The sequence below is a fragment of the Zeus faber genome, assembly GCF_960531495.2.
Source record: "Zeus faber genome assembly, chromosome: 1".
In the NCBI taxonomy this organism is placed as follows: Eukaryota; Metazoa; Chordata; class Actinopteri; order Zeiformes; family Zeidae; genus Zeus; species Zeus faber.
Window position 1 is genome coordinate 60,228,324 of NC_137193.1, and position 22,446 is coordinate 60,250,769.

The window sequence follows — 22,446 nt, forward strand, 5'->3', positions numbered from 1 at the left end:
GTGTGGTGTTTTTTGACACAGAGTGCCTGTGTGTTGGATGAAGCTGTCTTACCAAGATTCTACTGTAGGCTTGGGCGGTCGTGCAAAATTCCAATTGACTATTTTATCGGGGGGAGCAGAAGGTTCACGTGCATAGAACGCAATGTAATCTCGCAAATGCTGTCTCCCAGTTCCAGAAGTGCAGGATTTATAATTTACCAGTAAAGTATTTCCACAGAAACATCCAGTTTTTACTAAATTAAGTCCCATAGCAATAAAAAGCAGTGGAGACGTGGAAAAAACAAACAAAAAAAAAACAACCTGTGCGTCCCCACTGCACACGTTTTTTTGGAACGGGACGGAATGGAATGGGAGAGTCCATTCACTTAGTTGTATTAAAAAAAAAAATATATATATATATATATATATATATATATATCCATCCATGGGGTGGGTGCCCGAGCACTTGCCCCTTGATGCCCCATGGACACCATGGTAACCTTTTTGTCAGGCACGTTATTGTTAAAAAATACTGTGAAAAATAAAATAATAATCTTATATAGCACCTGTTGTAGTTATATTATTTATGTGCTGGTAACTGTTTTTACGTATGGTTAATGGTCTATGTTGGGGGTGGTGAAGATGTCCCGGCTAGTCGACTAATCAAATTAACTTCTTGTTAGTCGTCAACCACTAAAAGTAAGTCACTAATAAAATGACCTTCCCTAGCACGTTGATAGTTTTTGAGTCAATTTTACCATTTTTTCTAAGCCTGGGTAATTTCATAAATATAAGCAGAGTACCAGAGTATCCAGACCAAACCCATGCAATCCAGACTTCTTTCAGGACTGAGTTAAAGTGGATGTACACCTACATAGAAGTAGAAGTTTTTGAACTAAAAGACGTATTCAAGATAAAGACAAATTGACGCAGTGATATGGGTTCTTGCTGTATTCCCCTGACGCCACCCTGAGATGAACTTTGTCTTTTGTCTTTCTCTCATTCTGATATTTCCCCTTGTCGCGATTGGTCCAAATGCTGTTGCATCATGGCTGGGGACGGACTTCGAGTTTTCCTTTACGGGTCATCCAACCTTCTCCTTTTCCCGGGTCAACAAGCTTGTTTTTTTTCCAGAGCCACAATATTCAAAGCATGTTTTATACCACATCTCCTCAAATATACCGGTATTATCAGTACTCAAATAAAAGTGTGTGTGTGTGTGTGTGTGTGTGTGTGTGTGTGTGTGTGTGTGTGTGTGTGTGTGTGTGTGTGTGTGTGTGTGTGTGTGTGTGTGTGTGTGTGTGTGTGTGTGTGTGTGTGTGTGTGTGCGCCAGTGCTGCACCAAGCTTCAAGTGCCATTCCTGTGCTGGTTTTATTGTGTTTTAATTTGAGATAAATTGTTTTAGTTAGCTTCTATTTTTATGATATGAACAAGTCAAGTCACTTTATTTATAGAGCGCATTTCATACCAGGACAACACAATGTGCTTTACAAAGAAATACAAAAAAGAAAGAGAGAGCGTAGTTGTCAGCCGGTCATTACAAAAGAATGCCCCTGAAACAACAGCAACAACAAAAGCAACAATAAAAGCGACTCCAACCACAGTGGCAGCAACAGAAAACAACAACAACAGCAGCAACAACAGCCACAGAAACAACAATGGGGGGACGGTAGCTCAGGAGGTAGAGCTGGTCGTCTAGTAATGTAAAGGTTGCTGGTTCGATCCCAGGCTCCTCCTGCTAGCATGCTGTAGTGTCCTTGAGCAAGACACTTAACCCCTCATTGCTCCTGATGGCTGTGTCTGTCGGTGTTTGAATAATTGTAAGTCGCTTTGGATAAAAGCGACTGCTAAATGACGAAATGTAAATGTAAAATGTAAACAATGGCAGCAGCAACATCGACACCAGCAGCAGCAACAACGGCAGCAACAATGTACACGCAATGACGTCACCGGAACAGGAAGTGGTACTCTCACCAGAACTGGAAAGGTCACTCAGGTTAGAGATGGTTAAGTCGAGGTATATGGCTACGATAAGTTGAGGTACAAGCTGAGCAGCAGCAACGACACCAGTTAAGGTATAAGGTTAGCGGCACCAGCAACAGCAGCCGCAGCAGCAATGACAACACCAGCAGTGACAATACCAGCAGCAACAACTATAAACTATCGGCCAGTCTCTCTCCTCCCATTCCTTTCCAAAACCTTAGAGAGGGCGGTCTCTAGACAGGTTACAGAGTACCTGTCAAGAAACAACCTTCTTGATACACTTCAATCTGGCTTCAAAAGTGGTCACTCCACCGAAACAGCCCTGTTGTCTGTGACAGAGGCCTTAAAAACTGCTAGAGCTGCTGCCAAATCCTCGGTTCTCATTCTGCTAGACTTATCAGCTGCTTTTGACACTGTCAATCATTGCATACTCCTGTCCATACTCTCAAGTATGGGCATAACGGGCAGTGCACTTTCCTGGTTCGAATCTTACCTTACTGGGCGCTTGTTCAGTGTGACATGGCGAGGCCAGCTGTCTGTGCCTCACAACCTCACCACAGGGGTGCCCCAAGGCTCGGTGCTAGGACCCCTCCTCTTTGCCATATACACCACCTCACTGGGCCCGATCATCCGCTCACATGGCTTTTCATATCACTGCTATGCGGATGATACTCAACTCTATCTCTCCTTCCCGCCCGACGACCCTACTGTCTCGACGCGGATCTCGGATTGTCTCGCTGACATATCCACATGGATGAAGGATTATCATCTTCAACTAAATCTGGCGAAAACTGAACTGCTGGTCTTCCCGGCCAAACAAGGTATTTATCACAACATTGATATTAAAATCGACTCTCTATCTCTTGTTCCTACCAAGGCTGCAAGGAATCTTGGTGTCATTATTGATGACCAACTGACATTCTTGGACCATGTTGTCGCCGTCTCCCGGTCCTGCCGCTTCGCACTACTCAACATCCGAAAAGTCAGGCCCTACCTGACCCAATATTCCACTCAACTGCTGGTACAAACCTTGGTGATGTCCCGTCTCGACTACTGCAACGCCCTCTTAACAGGCTTGCCGGCCTGTGCGGTGAAGCCACTACAGATGATACAGAATGCGGCGGCGCGACTGGTGATCAACCAGCCAAAGAGGGCACATGTCACTCCGCTGCTCATCGAGCTCCACTGGTTACCTGTAGCCGCCCGCATCAAGTTCAAGTCTCTTATGCTGGCCTACAGAGTGATTGCTGGGAATGCTCCCGCCTACTTAAATGCTCTTGTAAGAGCACATGTTGCCCCCCGGATGCTGCGCTCGTCAAATGAGCATCGCCTGGCTCTGCCGGCCATACAGCCACGGCAATCCAGGCTATTCTCATTTGTAGTTCCACGTTGGTGGAACGAGCTGCCAAAAATGACCAGAGCGGGGACCTCCCTCTCTGTCTTTAAGAAGCACGTGAAGACCCAGCTCTTCAGTGAGTACCTCCTGTCCTAACCTACAATTACTTAGCACCACCTTGCAGTATTTATTGTTACACTAATGTTGTTGTTACACTAATCTCTGTCGCAATGTAGCTTGAATGTTATTCTCCCTTGTAAGTCGCTTTGGATAAAAGCGTCTGCTAAATGACTAAATGTAAATGTAACAAAAACAGCAGCAGCGCACAAGCAAGATCACTAGGACCGGAAGTGGTAGCTCTCACCGGAACCAGAAAGCTCATCTGTTTTGAGTCAACAGTTCTCAGGGAAGCAACGTACAGCAAAGACGTCACCGGAACCGGAAGTGGCAGCCCTCACCAGACACTGAGATTTCAACTGTCTGCACCATCTCATCTAAATCCAGTCACGGTGGATGGTTAAGTTTAGGTATAAGGTTAGCAACAATAAGAAACAATAGCAGCAACAGAAAACAGCAGCAGCAATAGTAGCAGCAACAGCGCACAAGCATAGACGTCATCTGAACCGGAAGTGGTAGCTCTCACCGGAACCAGAAATCTCCTCATCTGTATTGAGTCAACAGTGTGTACCATCTCATCTCAACAAAGTAACGCAGAGCAAAGACGTCACCGGAACTGGAAGTGGTAGCCCTTACCAGAAACGGAAATTTCAACTGTCTGCACCGTCTCATCTTAATCCAGTCACGGTCCTTTAATTAGCGTCCCTAAATTACGGGTCAAGTTTTTCATTCTGACCTCGGGAGGGAGATCCTTTTGACTATCTCTCCGAAAACACACCCTTCTTATAATCCTCTCTATCACAACAGAAACTACAACAACAGCAACAGAAATAGCAGCAGCAGCCACAAAACAGCAAACATCAACTCCAGCAGCAGCAACAAAAAACAACAGCAAAAAAGACAACAGTAACGCACACGCAAAGAAGTCACCGGAACCGAAGAAGTCACTCAGGTTAGAGATGGTTAAGTTGAGGTATAAGGTTAGAGGTGCTTAACTTTAGCTATAAGGTAAGCGAGGGATAAGTTTAGGTATAAGGTTAGCAGCGGCCACAGCACCAAAAGTGTAAGAAGAATGTTCCCTGGTCAGTTGTAGCTGTTCCTCCGAATGAAACAACTAAAAACAGTGTGTTTTTACTGTTTTTAGTTGTTTTATTTTGAGGGACGGGGCACGGAGGAACACCCCCCCGTCAAATATTTGCATTGAACAGCCGAATCTGATTTGTCGGACAAAATTCTGAGTATTATTTCATCCTGAGAAATAATTATTTATATAGCCTCTTTTTCTTTTTCCATGCAACAAATGTTTTTTTAATGACTTAAAAAAAAAAAGCTTTAGCTGTTTAACTGATAGTATTAATCGGTCAAACGGTTAATTATTAACATCCCTAGACTGAGTAAAGTAAATGTTTCTGCTCGGGATGCAACGCTACAGTGGTGCCACGGTTCGCTGTGTATCACAGTTTTTCGGCCACGGTAACGGTACGGTTTTGATATCTTCATATTTAAGAAAATAATTTTAAAAATGGAAAAAAAAAAAAGTTAAAAGGTGTAAAAATGTGTTCAGTCATAAATATGCCAAATATAACTACTATAACGCTCTGTGTGCATGACTTTGAGGGGGGGTGGTGGGGGTTCAATAGTTAGATAGTTAGAATTTGCATACGTTCATCTGATTGGAAGAGAGGTGTCTAGGCGGGTTCCTGGCAGAGTCAGCGTGTGGAAGGAGAGGAGAGGGAAGTGAGGCAAGTGTCTGGTGTGAGTGTCTGAAGAGAAGTTCATAATAAAAAGGGACACACCCATCGCACCATTGCTCTCCTTAAGAAAACATTTCTATGTAGTTTTATCTTGATTATATTGAAAAGGCTCACATACCCACACGCAGTTTGGGAATAAGAAAAAATGTACCTCGCGGTTCGATAACATACTGTGTGTCGTTGCATCCCTAGTCTCTACAGAGTTACGCCGCGACAGGGGTTATGGGTTAGCGTACAGTGGAGGTAATAATTATTTGATCCCTCACTGATTTTGTAAGTTTGCTCACTGACATAGAAATGAACGATCTATAATTTTAGTGGTAATTTTTGGTAGGTTTATTATAACAGTGAGAGACAGAATATCAAAAAGAAAATCTGGAAAATCACATTGAATAAAAGATATAAACTATTTTGCATTTCATTGAGTGAAAAGTATTTTATCCCCTATCAAAACATGACTCAGTACTTGGTGGAGAAACCCTTGTTGGCAAGTACTAGAGGTCAGACGTTTCTTGTAGTTCATTACCAGGTTTGCACACATCTCAGGAGAAAAGTTGGACCACTCCACTTTGCAGATCCTCTCCAAATTTTTAAGGAGGCTGTCGCTTGGCAACTTGAAGCTTCAGCTCCGTCCACAGAGGTCCGGAGACTGGCTAGGCCACTCCATGACCTTAATGTGCTTCTTCTTGAGCCACTGCTTTGTTGCCTTGGCTGTATGTTATGGGTCATTGTCGTGCTGGAAGACCCATCCACGAACCATTTTTAGTGTCCTGGCTGAGAGAAGGAGGTTGCCACCCAAGTTTTCACGGTACATGGCCCCATACATCTTTCCCTCGATGCGGTGAAGTCGACCTGCTTGAGGGTGGGGATGGTGTTCTTGGGGGGTCATAGTCAGAATTCCTGGTCCTCCAAGCACGGCGAGTCGCATTGATACCAAAGAGCTCGATTTTTGTCTCATCTGACCACATCACCTTCTCCAAGCATTCTCTGAATCATTCAGGTGTCCATTGGCAAACTTCAGACGGGCCTGTACATGTCCCTCCTTGAGCAGGGGGACCTTACGGGCGCTGCAGGATTTTAATCCATTACGGCGTAGTGTGTTACCAATGCTTTTCTTGGTGACTGTGGTCCCAGCTGCCTTGAGATCATTAACAAGCTCCCCCTGTGTAGTTCTGGGCTGATCCCTCACTTTTCTCATGATCATTAATACCCCACTAGGTGAGATCTTGCGTGGAGCCCCAGACCGAGGGAGAATGACGGTCATTTTGTGTTCCTTCCATTTTCCAATAATCGCGCCAACAGTTGTCTCCTTCTCACCCAGCTTCTTGCCAATGGTCTTGTAGCCCATTCCGGCCTTGTGCAGGTCTACAATCTTGTCCCTGATGTCCTTAGACAGCTCTTTGGTCTTGCCCATGATGGAGAGGATGGAGTCTGATTGATTGATTCTGTGGACAGGTGTCTTCTATACAGGTAACAAGTTGAGATTAGTCCTCTCGCTTTAAGAAAGTACTCCTAATCTGTGGAAGCCAGAATTCTTTATGGTTGGTAGGGGATCAAATACTTATTTCACTCAATGAAATGCAAAATAATTTATCCTTTTTTTATGTGATTTTTTTTTGGGATTTTCTGAATATTCTGTCTCCCACTGTTATAATAAACCCACCAAAAATTACCACTAAAATTATAGACTGTTCATTTCTTTGTCAGTGGGCAACTTACAAGATCAGTGAGGGATCAAATAATTATTTCCTCCACTGTAGGTCGCAGAGGCTCGTAGAGGAGCCAATGTGCACCCCTTCCAAATCCCAACACATTGCGCAGCCCTGTCTGTCAAACAAGCTGATTGGTTGAATTGTCCGACTTCCTGTCGGGAGGTGGGTTTGAAAGGGAGAAGAAAAAGTAGCAGAAAATTGACTTCTATTTTCATATCCATTTTTTGAATTATAAAGTTTTCAAACTAATTTAGGAAAAACAATAACCTGATTTCTTCTATGTTTTCTGTACATTGTTGTTTTTCAAAAAGTGAACTGCCACTGACCCCCAGTGGACACAGTCGTACAAGTATAAAAAGCAAATGGCCACACAAAGCCCTCAGAGTGACACCCGTGCAACTTGGCTGACATGCAGACAGAGAAGCATAATCCCGCCTTTAATTTGCTTACTTGGAGAAGGGACCTCCAACACCTCTGTATCTAAGGACAACAATTGAAAGATCACGTAGCTCATGAAAGACCTTGGGCTGTACCTGACTCAGGATTTTGTCGGATGAATCTGACGCGGCTGTTCAATGTGAATATCCAATTATTCGGGGGGGTGGGGCACGGAGGAACTGGGCACGAGACCCAGGATTAAACGGGCTAAATTATTAAAGACCGTATTATCGATGAGCACCGACCTAACACTTACTGTGAATGGCATTGGAGAAATTAAGAAAATAGATTTTCTATTTATTTAGGCTATTGAAACCCAATTTTAAATTGCAATAAGATGAAGATAGATGTGTAAGAAGCATTTCTGCTTTTATCAGAAAAGCCATCTCTCCTCTCTCACTCCGCTCCATCACTGAAGTTATGCGTGAGGGGGCCGGGACCGGTTCCCTCTGTCTGCCTCTCACACATGCACGAGGTGACCGTGCTCTGAGTGATTGACAATGGCACAGTAAGCAGAGAATGCCCCTCGATCGCAGTGATGATTCTGCTCTCAATTTGTTTTAGAGAAAAAAAAAAAAGAACTGATAAGTGTACCCTTTAAGGTACTGGATTGATAAGCATTATTGGTAAGAGTAGTAGTACCGTTAAATCTTATTGACACCAATCCCTATGAGTCGTGCCCCGTTCCTCCGTGCCTTGTCCTTGCACTGTTTTTGCTTGTTTTATTTGGTGGAACGGGGGGGAACATGGTTGCGTTTGCTTCACACATATAAAAATATATTTATTATTCCCCTTAATTTTAATTCCTCATTTAAATTTTATGCATGTTCATTTTGTGAGCTTATATCTGTTTTATCCTCTTATTGTAATGCACACTGACCAAAAAAGAAGACCACTACTTGACTTGAAGAATCTCAGTCGACCGATTGGTTTCCCACTGATGATTCAACTTGTTGATTTTCTGAAGGCACCCCTAGAAAGATGCAGTGATATTGCCTAGATGCTCCAAATCGACCTCTTGGCACCACTTGATTTCAAGTAGTTTGGCACCAGGCTAGAAGTCCCGTACTGGCACTGCCTGTTATTTCCACTGTGTTGATTTTCGAGTTTAGACATCCTCTCTTCGTCGTCCTCCTCCTCCTCTTATCACTGCACCTGTTCTTATCGGCTGAAAAGTATGGGTTGATTATGGCTGGGTAAGACTGGGTTTCTGACTTGGTTTTTCGGTCTTTTGTTCCCAGCAAATTTTTCCAAATTCATCCAACACTTTAACATTTTCTTAACAATGGCTTTCTTTTGCAATGTTGTTGATAATACCACAACTGCTACTACTACTAATGATAAATATATAGTAGCTGCAGGCAGCAATACACAGGATCGAGGTTAGTCACATTAGTCATGAATTACAGTTTTCAGAGTTCCCCATGAAACGCAGCCACACTTCCTATCGAGCCAAATTACATTACATTACATTTCATTTAGCAGACGCTTTTATCCAAAGCGACATACAATTGTTCAATCACCGACGGACGCAGCCATCAGGAGCAATTAGGGGTTAAGTGTCTTGCTCAAGGACACTACAGCATGCTAGCAGGAGGAGCCTGGGATCGAACCAGCAACCTTTAGATTACTAGACCACCAGCTCTACCGCCTGAGCTACCATCCCCAATTACAACTTTCCGAGATCCCTTTGAACGCAGCATCAGTTAAAAAAAATTCTCAGAGAATTCAAATCCAACAACAATTATGTTATTGCACTTTGAAAATCAACAGAAAACTGCCTTGGGGTGGGGGCGCTCCACTCGAATTCTCTGAGTTAGGCTTATGTTTTGCCTCAAATGCAAAGTGTTTCCAAACAACACTCCTGCTGTTTTCTTTCAAAACCGGTGACATAGGCTCTGCACTGGCCATTTTTAATGAGCTAACACCATAACAAACTGGAGCGAATGAGACTAGTGAAGACAGTGAGCGGTTGAGGTCTCCCTCAGGGGCGGGGCTATGTGGCCGCTGCTGCATTGTGTGTATGTCAACTTGCTGACTCTGTCAGAGAGAGAAAGCGAGGAAGCATAGCTGCTACCGGTAAATCGATAGTCGTAAAATGAGTATTTGACAACACTAGTCGGCAGACATTTTGTCTACCGGCCTCTTTGAGCGCAGGCATTGGCCAATAACAATTATCTCAAAATGCGCAAATATCAACCCAATTAATCGGTTGACCACTAGTTTGGGCTGACATATCATTAGCGCAATATAATTTGTATATTGGGGTAAAAAAAATTTTTTTAGGCAAATATGAGTAATCTGCTAAAAGTTTGCAGCCTGAATATGACCAAACATGGGAATTTGATGCCTCGCCATGGCCAGGCCATTTGATGAAAACTAAACCTTTCTAAAAGGTTTGCATAAAATACATGAAAAACGCACAAAATTAAAAATGGCCGACTTCCTGTCGGGCAGAGCTAATGAAAGCCAATGTGAAATATGTCCTGAAATGATGAGAGCTATGTGCGTACCAAATTTTGTGATTATCGGAGCAACTATATCCCCACTAAGTTCTGCCATGCATTAGGCGGTGCTATGGATCCTGCTGACCACGCCCAGCCCATTCGCTGGATTTTCTCGCCATGTTCGAGGTTCTGATGTGTGCGCCAAGTTTCATGAGTTTTCAAGTATACCAAGGGCGTCAAAAATGCATTCAAAGGCGAAAACCTATTACAGGGAGCTATAGAGCCATTGTGCCATGCCCAAGCCCAAATGCAATAGCGAATCAAAGTGTTTACTAGTTTGAATATGGGTGCAAAGTTTTGTGAGTTTTTGTGCATCAGGCCCTCAAAATCTGTAGAAAAATCGCCTGACCCCTAATAATAAAAGCTCTTTGCGGGTGTTTATTTCGCTTTTTCATCTCCACTTTAAAGATCAAGCTATTTATACAAAAAGCAATTCTCTTTTAATGATTTATTGTGTAAATGGATGGATGGATGGATCCTGGATGGATGGATCCTACATGGATCTTGATATCCTTTGGATCCCTTTTTTTTTTTTTTAAACCTTGTTTTTTGATCATTGGCAGTTAAGGGTGTGAATTGCCAGAGAATATAAAAGTATCCTGACACTTGGGTCCCAATACGATAATATTGCAAATCTTGTTTTCAAATACACACCTATTCAATTATTATGATACATTACTGCAATATATTATTAATTTCTTTCTCATCTGACTGCAGTTAAGAGTTAAGTGCATATTTTTTCTGTCTTATTTTTTTGTGAAACCTACAAGCAATGGCCGCTGACCAGTTTGTGTAAGGTCCGTGCTGTTAGGTTTTATTACATGTTTCCAAGTAATTAAATTTGTTCAGTGTGTCGCCATTAAAAGTGAATCTCCCCAACTTTAGGAATCTCGCCCGTACACTATGTACTGTATGTATGAATAAAGGTTGCTGCAGTTATCAGTGTTAAACGGTGTTCAGGCATACACCGATTACATTACTTACTAATTACTATCATGGGAGGAGGGAAAGAAGGCTCTTGACCGTAGATCGGGACCTTTTCCCCCTCCATGGGTAATATCCATCCGTAATATGCACGCGTGCCTAACAGGACACTCGCCCCGCTGTTGTAAAATGTCTTGTCTGGTCTGGTGTGGTCTGTCTAAAATTCCTCACTATGGCACCCCTAGTATGAATATTATGATCACTGACTGTAATGCCTGAATGAATGTCCCATTGCTGCTGTGCTTGTGTATTAAAGAAATGGAAGCAGCATTTTTTATTTTTTTTTTTCCCCCAATTAAATTTTATTAAATTTTCCATTTTATACATAAAAATGTTTATACATACACAGCACCCTTTCTATCCCTCCCTTGCTCCCTCAAGTACACAGAACACCCCCCTCACCCACCCTAAACAATCCTTGGGTCAAAAAACAAAAAAGGATAAATAAGATAAAAAATAATAAAACAGATCCACAATGACAAACTTAATACAAGTAGCTTACAAAGAATAACTCAAATTCAATAGCCATTGGCAAAATTGACTAGCATATATTACAAAAACAGAGAAATATATATAATACAGGTACCCCTCACTTAACAACCTACCTGTTTAACGACCATCCGGACTTAAAACCAGCTCTCTGACCAGTCTGTATTGTACATTGCGTACAATACCGCCGTGTCTCAGCGTCAAGCATCTCATTGCGCATCACCCTTTACAGTATATACATACTATATGCACTATATATATACACACACACACACACACATATATATATATATATATATATATATATATATATATATATATATATATATATATATATATATATATATATATATATATATATATATATATATATATATATATATATATATACACACACACACACACTATACACACAATATGTGACCCACCGCATACTTTAGGGTCACTTGGTGGCTTTCGGCTTTTTTCTTTCAAATCATTTGAAAGTGACGAATCATAGATTCCAAACAAGGTGTCACTTGTGCAAATCAAGCAAATATTTTTAAAGCTATGGCTTGTTAATGACAAGGGTGTGGCAAACCGTGTTTCTGAGATAATCACATTCAAAGCTTTCCCCCCACACTTGGTTTATTCAGCCAGCTCCCAGAATGCAAATGGTTGGAGGACCAACAGAGCCTATCTAGTTGTCACATGGCTACTTAATACCCTGCTGAATGGGGACTTGACACCCTGCTGAATGGGGCAATCACTGCTTTGTTCTTGGGTTTTGAGGGAATGTTGAACAGCGTCATCGACACAACAGGCTTTTATTTAACAGTAAGAATATACATGTTTTATAAAAGTGAAATTATTTAGGAGTTAAAGTGCGGACAACACAACAAAATGTAGAGTCTATCAATAATGAGTCTCGGAAAATCAGCCTCGGGGTGTCATTTAATATATAAATGTGCGTATGCCAAAAACCTTCTAAGTTCTTGGAGTTACTTTGGCTAACCCCAACCCTATCCCAGCTACACTCTGAGAGCCTGTTTGTGGCCTCTTCATTTTCTTTTCGTCCCTGGCTGCATTTGCAGGTAAGCTTGAGAATCTTGTGCATTTCTACTTGTTCATAATCTGCCAATCACCAACCTCAATGGACTTCATCACGTCATCAACTTCTTCCGTTGTAGCAACAGTAGCAACAGTATCGTCGGCCTCTGGTGGTTCTTGAAAATATTCCATTTTATCATCACATTCAGTTTGAAATCCGCTGTTTGAAATGTTCTCCAAGTCCAGGATAATATCAGATTCAGCAGTGCTGTTGTTCTCAGCGTCGCTGTCGGAGAACTAACTGCCATCGCGGAAAATGAAGTCCAGTACACGCTGCTTACACTGACATGGATCTATCGCACTGTTCAGATTAGACCCGCTTCTCGTAATCCATAACAATACGGAGATTAAACTTTTCACAGACAAGTGAAACTTAAGAAGCTTCGTCTTGTTTACGGAAGTGACGTCAGTGTTTCTTCGATGGTACACGTTGGTACCGACCCCCTCCACAATGATGTCTCAGTGTGAGTACAGGGACCCCAGAGATGGCGATTAGGGTACATGGTTGCATGGTGCATGGTGTCAATAGCGGAGGAAATATAATCACAAAAGGCTTTGTCTAAAAGTAGAAGGATCCTCTTCTGTAGCAGAGGCTCCTAGGTAGTTTCACAACTAGCCCCGCACAGTCCACCGGGACCAACACAGCTATGCATAGGACCCGATAAGAATGACCGGGGACCAAACGGGGCCACCCCACAATATTGGTTATGACACCTTCAACAGAACAATCAAGGCCATGGTGCATGAACGCCCAAGTCTACAGCCAACCTTTTGAAAACGCAGTCAAAACACTAGTGCGGACCGAAAATAATTTGCACAGAAACTGCATTTTAAAATGTATCTGCATTAGTGTGGACATGGCCTATATTTCACAGCCCTAAATGTAAAGTATAGTGGGGAAAAATATTGCGATACTAAACTGTATTGTTTTTTTTCCCCCCACCCCCATGGGGGTCAACCTGAGTGATTGGTGTCACAATACTTCATCCACTTGATCCAATATTGAGAGAATAGCTTCAGCTACTGTGCACCAAGCTGCAATACATCGTACAACGGGGCAATTGCGACCAAGTCACTTAGGTTGCCTCCCAATGATCGAAAAACAAATTCACGTTTCAGTGAACACCACAAATAACTTGTCCGAGGAGGGAGCAAAAGGATGTTGCATTAAATTCATAATGCAAACACCCCGATTGGTTGGATTTCTCTGGTCCCGCTCAGAGTAATGGCCTGTTAACTATTTAATCAAGTGTGAGGGCAATTAAGCTTTAAAACCTTTTTTTCAATTAATTTAAGTTTTAATTAAAACTCAGACATGGAAAACAAAACTCACATTAGTTCAAATGGCACATTGTTCAATCCACTGCATCAACCCTTTAGCACAGGGGTGTCAAACTCATTTTAGCTCAGGGGCCACATGGAGGAAAATCTGTTCTCAAGTGGGCCGGACCAGTAAAATCATGGCATAAAAACGTAAAAATAACGACAACTTCAGATTTTTTTCTTTGTTTTACTCCAAAAAGAACTTAGACTTCGTCTCAGTGTATCTACAAAGCCATTAAACTTTAAGTCACAGCCTATCTGGGGTTGAACAAAATACAAAATAAATAATAAATAAATAAAACAACTCTTATGTATCAAATACCTCATTTGTCATTTCCACCTATTAATCCTGTGCTAACTCAACAAACCATACAAACCGAGGTAGAAACTATTCAAGAGGGTTGATTTACTCCCTGCCTTGTAGGCTACACGATTTATTGATAGAAAAATAAAAGCTGTGCAATGCATGAACAATTTCAACAAACCAAACTTATGAACTGAAGTAACTGACAATATTACAGTAAATCACACACTGTTCATTTTCTTTAAATTTCCACAGAAGACAATCATTTTCACAGAACTATATCGGTGCAGTATCTCATGCAGCATTTTAAGCGGGGTTACCCATTATTTCATTCCTGAAACCTGGCATCTTTTCGCTTTCACAAGTGCATCAATATCAGGCGTCACATCCTGAATGGTAGCCAATTTCAGGATGTTATTCAAGTGCTTGTTTGTGAGCCTTGAGCGCAGCTTTGTTTTATTGTATTTTATTTTATTTTATTGTTTTATTGATTATTTTATTGTTTATTGCTCATTACAAAGAAAACTTGCTCACAAAGATGTGGTTACAAACATGCACAACACTTTTGCAGCAAGGGCTGTCAAGTTGGGGTATTGTGGCAAGAGATACTGATAAAATGTGTCCAAGCCAGCTGCGGCAAACTTGCCCTTCCAATCTGAGTCACACTGCAAGTCTAGTATTTCAAGTTGGATGTTGACGGGCAGATCAGAAGCATTTGCGGTGAATGGCGAGCAAAAAACTTTGAAGTCTTTCTCCAGTTCACCAAAAATCTGAAAGCGTGTCTCAAACTCCCGCAATAGTCCCGTTAATTTATCTTTGAACCACTTCATGTCTGTGGCATGCCTCCATTTGCAGTCTGCACTTTCTCTCTGAACTTTGTCACAACACCTGCTTTTTTCCCGACCATTGAGGGCGCACCATCTGTAGCCAGGCTGACAGCGCGGGACCAGTCCCCTTCGAGCCTGTCCAGTGCGCCGACGAGTGCGGTGAAACTATCAACTGCTGTTGTGGTGTCAGTCATTGGCACCAACTCCACAAACTCCTCGGTGACAGTCAAAGTGTCATCAACTCCGCGGATGTATATTGCCAGTAGCGCAACAGCAGTAATGTCCGTGCTTTCGTCAATTGCAACTGCAAAAGCAATAAATGACTTTACTCTGCGCTTCAATTGGCTGTCAGATTCCGCCGAAAGATCAGAAATTCTGTCTGCAACTGTATTTCTTGTCAGGCTGATATTTGCAAAAGCCTGGCGCTTTTCAGGGCACACAATCTCTGCAGCCTTCAGCATACATGTTTTTACAAATTCCCCCTCAATAAATGGTTTTGAAGCCACTGCAATTTCATTAGCTATAATGTAGCTGGCTTTCACTGCAGCATCACTGATTTCTCGGCTACGAGTAAAACAGACTGTTGTTTCTTCAGAACCGCCAATAATTAATTCACCTTCTCTTCACTGTTGTCCTTGAAAGTTGTTGTATTTGTCGGCATGAAGAGTCTCATAGTGGCGACGAAGGTTATATTCTTTCAGCACTGAAACATGCTGTGAACACACCAAACACAGCTTTCCCATTCACTTCCGTGAATAAATAGGAGGATGACCATTTTTCTTGGAAAACTCTGCACTCTGCGTCCACTTTTCTCTTTTTGGACAGAGACAATTTGGGGCAATGAGGGTGCCAAAGCACGTAATGTTCAAATTGATCAGGCAGAATGACAAGCTAGCTCTGGAGCCTACTTGTTCAGCCCCAGTATAAACAGTTTGCTTGCTTAACAGAATTGCTATTGCGACACCCACTGGACACATTTAGAACAGCAGTTTTATTATTTGAAAATTTGCAGCTCAATTTTATGCTTTTGCAAAATCATCTCGCGGTCCGGATAAACCTGTTTGCGGGCCTGATCCGGCCCACGGGCCATATGTTTGACACCCCTGCTTTAGCAGAACCAGTAAACCAGTAAAACTTATTTTAGCTCTTTAAGCAGCTCGCAGCCACTTCCTGTGGGTCTTGGTGCGAAAAGGCCCAAGCGGTCGGGAGAAACACGCTACCTGTAGACACAATGTATTATCTGAAAAAAAATGTTTTTCCCAGGACAACGGAGGGAAGACTGGAACCATGGAGCAAGGTAGAGAAGAGGGTCAGAGGGCTGAAGCAGACAACGTTGCGCTGGCGAGAAGTGCTGCGAATGAGGACGGCGGGACGGAGACGGCCCAGACCGCCGGCATCATGGACACGAAAGACACCACAGGGGAAACTGGAACAAAGGATGGAAGTTCGGGAGGTGACGATTGGAAAAAGACGGCAAAGCCCTCCCCACCTGAGAGTGAGGAAGACGACACAGCCGGCGTCAGCGACGTGGAAAGTGAGGACGTGAGTGGCGTCAAGGAGGAGATGGAGTCCAATAAGGAGAGCTGTGGCCACCGGTTGGTGCAAACCAGCGACTTGGATCAAATCATGGACATGGGGACGGTGGACCAGGAGGAGCAGGAGGCTCAGATGAAAGACGAGGAAGAGATCATGTCCGTCACGGACGATGGCATCGCCAGCCTGGTGGCAGGTAAGCACCAGCAGAGATTCTAGAAGTCCACTTGCGTTTCCTCCATTTCCTCCCAACTTTTCTAGTTTTTCCCATGTAATACAGTAGTTGTGGTGTGAGTGAACAAAATATTTGCACACTCCTTGAATGTTAGTCTTTCGAAGTGCAACATTGGATACATTTTAAGGAAATGGTAGTGATAATTAATTGAGCTTTGAATCAAGACCTGCCAAACCGCTTTGCTAAACAGTGAATTTAACAGGCCTAATATTGACGTTCTCCATCCTATTAATGGGCTTAATGCAATATCTAGTCAAATTTTCTGGCTCATGGGTATTTATTTGTTGATTTTGTAAGGCTGGGTGTATGGCAGGATTCTACAATTATATTCTGTATCGAATCAATCCGATATTGGTGAGGGAGATGGCTCACGATACAATTCCATATCGATATATGGACATTTTATACAAAATTAGAATGTTGACTAAGTTTTCAGTTTCACTACAAAAATAGTTCACGGAGCAAATTCAGTCTTAAACAGAAATTATTCACTGTGGCTATAGTGGTATTTAATTAAATTTTATTCTATATTGAGTATTGCTTTTCGTGAATTGTTTTTAACCCAGCCCTGTTATTTAGTATTTTTTGTGCCTGTCTTCACAGCAAACTTAATCAAATGTTCCATTTCTCCTGATAGAGGATAACACAACAGGAGTTCTGATGAATGGGATCAAAGTAGTTAAAGTATCAGCAGAGCAAGTCGAAATGGTGAGTGCGGAGTGCTTTTTGAACCCATGTTTAAAATGCTGTCAATTATGAAAAAAAATGGCGGACGGTGGAGCAATGTACTCCAGGTAGAACATAATTACTTGAATATAAAAACAACTCATTGAAATCATTCAACAAATGTAAACGTTATAGTGCATTTTATCCAGAAAAACCACAGCTCCACAGTTTACTTGTATTGGCTTACAGGCGAGTCTTGCCCATTCAAACACATCATTGACGTATTGCAGCTACAGGTCGAAGCAGTCAATGTGGTGTCTATGTATATACTGCATGTCTATGATTGCGCAACCAAAATAAATAAAATTAAACTAAAGTTGTGACAATTTCAATTTACATCTTAAGTAAACATGCTCATTTACACGGAGCGCTCTAAATGCTCGTAAAGCGATCCGGTTGTCTTTGCGACAGCGGCGCAAAGGTTGTCTCTTGCCCCTTTGTCATTTATAAAATGTAAATTATCTGCATTTCCATCATTTGGGTTGAGGCAAATTAACAAAAATGTATAAATTTTTTAAATGTACAATATTCAGTGTCAAAATATGCCCCTTGTTCATACCGTATTTCATGTTTTAGTTTTATACAGTGATAGTGTAAGTGAAAAAATTGTGTTTAATCACGAATCAATTATCTGTTAATCGTCAACTAAAATGTAGTGATTGTGACACATACCCACATCCTACTCCAAAAAGTGGGAAAACTGTTTGTTAAAAGTCAGTTGTCCTCACTTGGCATTGCTTATACAAGTGAAAATGAGCGACTAATTTGAAAACATGCACTATGCTCCACATTAATTTTTGGACCGAGAGAAATGATAGAACTGTGTGGGTAATGGCTTGCTTGTGGATCCTGGTGGCGAGTCCTTCACCCCGACTGTTCGTTTTGCTGTAGGACAGGTTACAGGTTGTTTCCAAGTCGCCCTCGCCACCACCGCCTGCATCTCCACCCCTGATCAAGGTCAAGGACGAGCCCATAGATGACGAAGAATACAACCAGGCTTTGACCTCCACTTCCACAGATGACATCAAATCTGAACCAGATATCCTGAAGGTAGGGCATGTATTATTTGTTATCTATTAAAGTAAATACACTCTAGGACCGCTGTGGCAGTAGAAGAAACTACAATTTACTGTATGTACACATACGTTCAAAATAACCCAATGCAGGGGTATCTCGTTTGCATAAAATTATGTACACATTCAAATTCAACCCATAATCTATTCAGTGCCCATCCAAAAATATAACTTTTTCATTGTCAAATTTTTGAATGGTTAATAGAAATTCCTACATGATTCCTGACACTAAACGGGTCATTCAATCACTAAAATATCATTTCATTAGTTTTCTGTTAATCCCGTTAAAGCTGTCATTCCTGCGGTTTCCAGGAGGACCTGCAGATCAGCTCCGTGTGTTCAGCTCCGTCGGCCCCGTCCGAGACTTCAGGCGCCAGGCCGACCCCCCAGCAAAGTGCCTCTCAGCAGAATCCAGCTCCAGCACCACACGTCTACACCACCCTGTCCGTGGTATGCTCCAAGTGTAAGAAGTTCCTGCTGAAAGGACAAACAGCCTTCCAGAGGAAGGGCTCCCCGGAACTCTTCTGCTCCCCTTTCTGCCTCTCTGCCAGACCCCCCGAGTCTGGTCCCAGGGGCAAGACCTGCCACTACTGCCTCAAGTGAGTCGACTTTCTTTTTCACACTTTGTTTCCTTTTCAACTACAAGACCAGTGATTCTCAACCTGCATCATGTCAAGGATAGGGGTGGGAGTCACAGTAACTCATGATACGATACTACTGGACGTTGTCCACGATAATGATGGTTTCATGATACAGCGATTCTGTGACACTCGATACATTGCAAGACAACTCATCTACGATACATCACAAAATTTGTGTAACTGAAGAAGAAGAAAGACCCCTGAAAAGACAAAAAGCAGGAATTATGTATGTTGCAGTTCTGCTTGCCACACACCCTCCAAATGGCGTTTTCAGGGCCGTCCGACACAGAAGACGATGGGTTGGAGACATCAGTTAATTGTAGCGCGGAAGCTAGGTGGAATTAACCAGGACCAGATAGATCATGACAGGGCTTCTATCCTGAGTGAGTGTGGATGGGGGTTTTAACCTACAGCTCGTTAGACCAACCAACGAACAACAGCTATGCTAGCCACCCTGACCCAATCACCTAGATCCAGGTTAGGTGTGGCTGCTCAAACCATCCCACCACCACAGTATTTATTCACTGCATTGTGGTGTCAATTTCACAGAATTTGACAACTGAGATGAAACAATGTCCAACAAAAAGATGTCCAATGTTAAAATAAATAAATTATAAAATAGTCAATCAATACTCAATTGTTTAATTAAAGCTTAGCGCTATATGAGGCATGCATGATACCGTCTTACTTTGAACATGATGGTGAATGAAAAGATACAATTAGATTTGCCCCAATTAGCTGAATTTCATTCCAATACGTAACCAGTATCATGTTCAGTTTCGCATTTATAACAAACCAAATTTCAAGAAGAAAGAAAGAAAGAAGGAACAGTCTTTATTTATCACGCAACACACCACACTATAACACATGCTTGCACACACACACACATGCACATGCTTTTGATGGTGGCCGGTGAAATGGATTCTCTGCTTTTGACCCATCCTGGGTTGTCCTTCCTCCGGGGGCACAGCCAGGAGCAGCGGGCAGCATACGTAGACGCGCCCGGGGACCAAGTGATAAATGTCCATTGCTGGTCAGACAATGATGGGTGCATGTTTTTGTTTGGGGTCCTTACTGACGTGAGGTGGAGGAAACCCCATGTGAGCACGGGGAGAACATGCAAACTCCACACAGAAAGGCTCCTATTCGGGAGATAACCCGCCGGAGCACGGTGCCAACAGCGCCCCAGGCGGGAATCGAACCCAGGACCTTCTTGCTGTGAGGCAGCAGTGCAATGCTGCATCTCTCAATACACATCGTATTTGTTTACTTGCAGATCTTGACCGCTGCAATATGGCGGCCTTGCAGACGCACAGCGGCGACATTGGCTGTATCGACAGCTCATTCACGATATTTCTTAAAGTAGCAGCAATGTAGCGTGACGTACTGGAAACCAATCCCTGCACTTCAGAGTTAAACACAGCCGGCATCTGCCTTAATCTTTCTTGTTTTCACTGCAGCTCTGCATCGAGATGGCAGTAAAACTATTTCATTATGATTGTAAAATTTTGCAATTAATCCGCGGTTCACATGCGTGCTGTACCGTGGGGGGGCAATCCGAACGGATCACTCATCATCTACGTTCCTTAACACCACTAGTTTAGAGCGCCACCATGTTTTAATAAATATATCGATATTTGGCGCCAGTTGGATAACGTACTATATCCCAAGAGGAAGTATCGCAATGTGTTCCAGTATTGATATTTTGTCCCACCGCTAGTCAAGCACCCTCTATTTGATAAACATTTGATAAGGTAGTAACGTTTGATAAGGTAGTAAGAGCCAAATATGAGAAGATTGTTATTGTTAGATAGGATTTAGTGTCTATACCATTGTTGGAGAGACAACAGTGAAACTAGGATCAAAACAGTCATCATTCATCTCGGGGCGTATATTGTGCATGTTCAGATCATGGTGGCAATAAGAAAATTGGGGGGAAAAAAGTGTCGCAGGCCGACTTGCAGCCCCAGCCAGTTCTCATCCCTAATCTCTGCCTTGTCTCTCAGGGGGGTTGCACGGCCCCAGGACCTGATCCTGGCTCCTGTTAACGCCAAGGGCATCATGAAGGAGTTCTGCAGCCCGGCCTGCCTCGCGTCCTTCAACTACAAGAGGACGGCGGCCATCAAGACTCCCGCCATGCCGCTCTCCATCTGCAGCATGTGCAAAAACAGCTGCATCGTAAGTGTTGAACACAAGGACCATAATCCAGAGCAGGCGTGGAGAATTCTGTTGTTGTGGCCCTCTAGTCAACATCACATGGCTAGCTGGGTGTTTTTTACAATTTGCAAAACAAAATGTTGAAACTTTGTGGGAAAAAACATCCTATTTAGTAGCAATATTGGTATTAATATATCATATATTTTCTCTTGAATAGTTCATAGTCTGACTGGCTATGGTTCATAGTGGCGGACCCGGTCAAACCTCAAACGCACTAGAGAATTCTTAGCTATCATTGTTTTAAATACTTGGACTTGTATACCTTTGTTCTCTTTTTATTGCCGAAAAAGTGAAATGAGATTTGCTTTTTGTAGAGTTTTGCTCCGCATGCTGTTTATGATGAGACTGGAAAGCTCTTTTCTCCTCTGGCAGACGAAGCACGACGTTATGCTGCACGGCATCACTCACAGCATCTGCAGCAACACGTGCTTCACCGCTTTCCGCGCCGTCAACAAGCTGAAGCTCTCCACCTGCGTCAACTGTGGCTCCTACTCCAACAAGTCGCTGATGCTGAAGATGTTGGACGGAAACAAGCTGGTTTGCAGCATGGAGTGTCTCGCCAAGTTCAAAGAGGTTCGGTGGCTGTCTAGCCTTTTTATTCAGTGTCACATTAAACGGACATCATACAGGTCTACATACAGTTCATACTACAAGTAAATTATTTAGAACAACATATTATGAAACAATTTTAACGATAGGTAAAAAGAGATCATTTTGTCAACATCAACATTTAGTGAAAATTTTCGAAAACCTCTGATAGAAATCTATCAGTTGCTGGAGGAAACGACGGGTTGCATGTTTGGGCTGAGGCATCGAGGTGCTGGATTCGCAAAGACAATGAATAATTTCATTGTATTTTTGTTGTCCGTTTGTCAGAAAACCAAGTCGGCCCAGCCGTGCACCATGTGCCGCGCTCTCCGCTCGGTGTCTGAAATGGTTGACAACAAGGACAGCAAGGGCATGGTGGAGCTGTTCTGCACCACCGGCTGCCTGCTGGCGCACAAGATCCAGATCGTCAGTGTGTCAGGTAATTCACCCTGTAAATAAGAGTTATTCAGTTCAAAGAAAAGAGGTGCTGACACACCTTGTTTTGGGTTTGGGCATCCTAAAACGGTGGCGTGGAGGAAGAAGCCGAACCCAAACTCTTTGTACAATTCGGGAATGGAACAGCCCAGGAT

At 42.7% G+C, this 22,446-nt stretch overlaps 1 protein-coding gene across 1 annotated transcript in view; it reads left to right on the forward strand.

Moving 5' to 3' along the window:
• The window catches only part of zmym4.1 (zinc finger MYM-type containing 4, tandem duplicate 1), a gene marked incomplete at its 3' end in the record, with an annotated part of 53,699 nt that overhangs the window by 3,262 nt on the left and 27,991 nt on the right, over positions 1 to 22,446 (forward strand). The window contains exons 2-8 of the mRNA XM_079998125.1: positions 16,107 to 16,572; positions 17,249 to 17,319; positions 18,229 to 18,387; positions 18,723 to 19,009; positions 21,058 to 21,229; positions 21,641 to 21,841; positions 22,145 to 22,295. Coding sequence (XP_079854251.1) covers positions 16,107 to 16,572; positions 17,249 to 17,319; positions 18,229 to 18,387; positions 18,723 to 19,009; positions 21,058 to 21,229; positions 21,641 to 21,841; positions 22,145 to 22,295 — 1,507 coding nt within the window. The remainder of the gene's footprint in view (positions 1 to 16,106; positions 16,573 to 17,248; positions 17,320 to 18,228; positions 18,388 to 18,722; positions 19,010 to 21,057; positions 21,230 to 21,640; positions 21,842 to 22,144; positions 22,296 to 22,446) is intronic.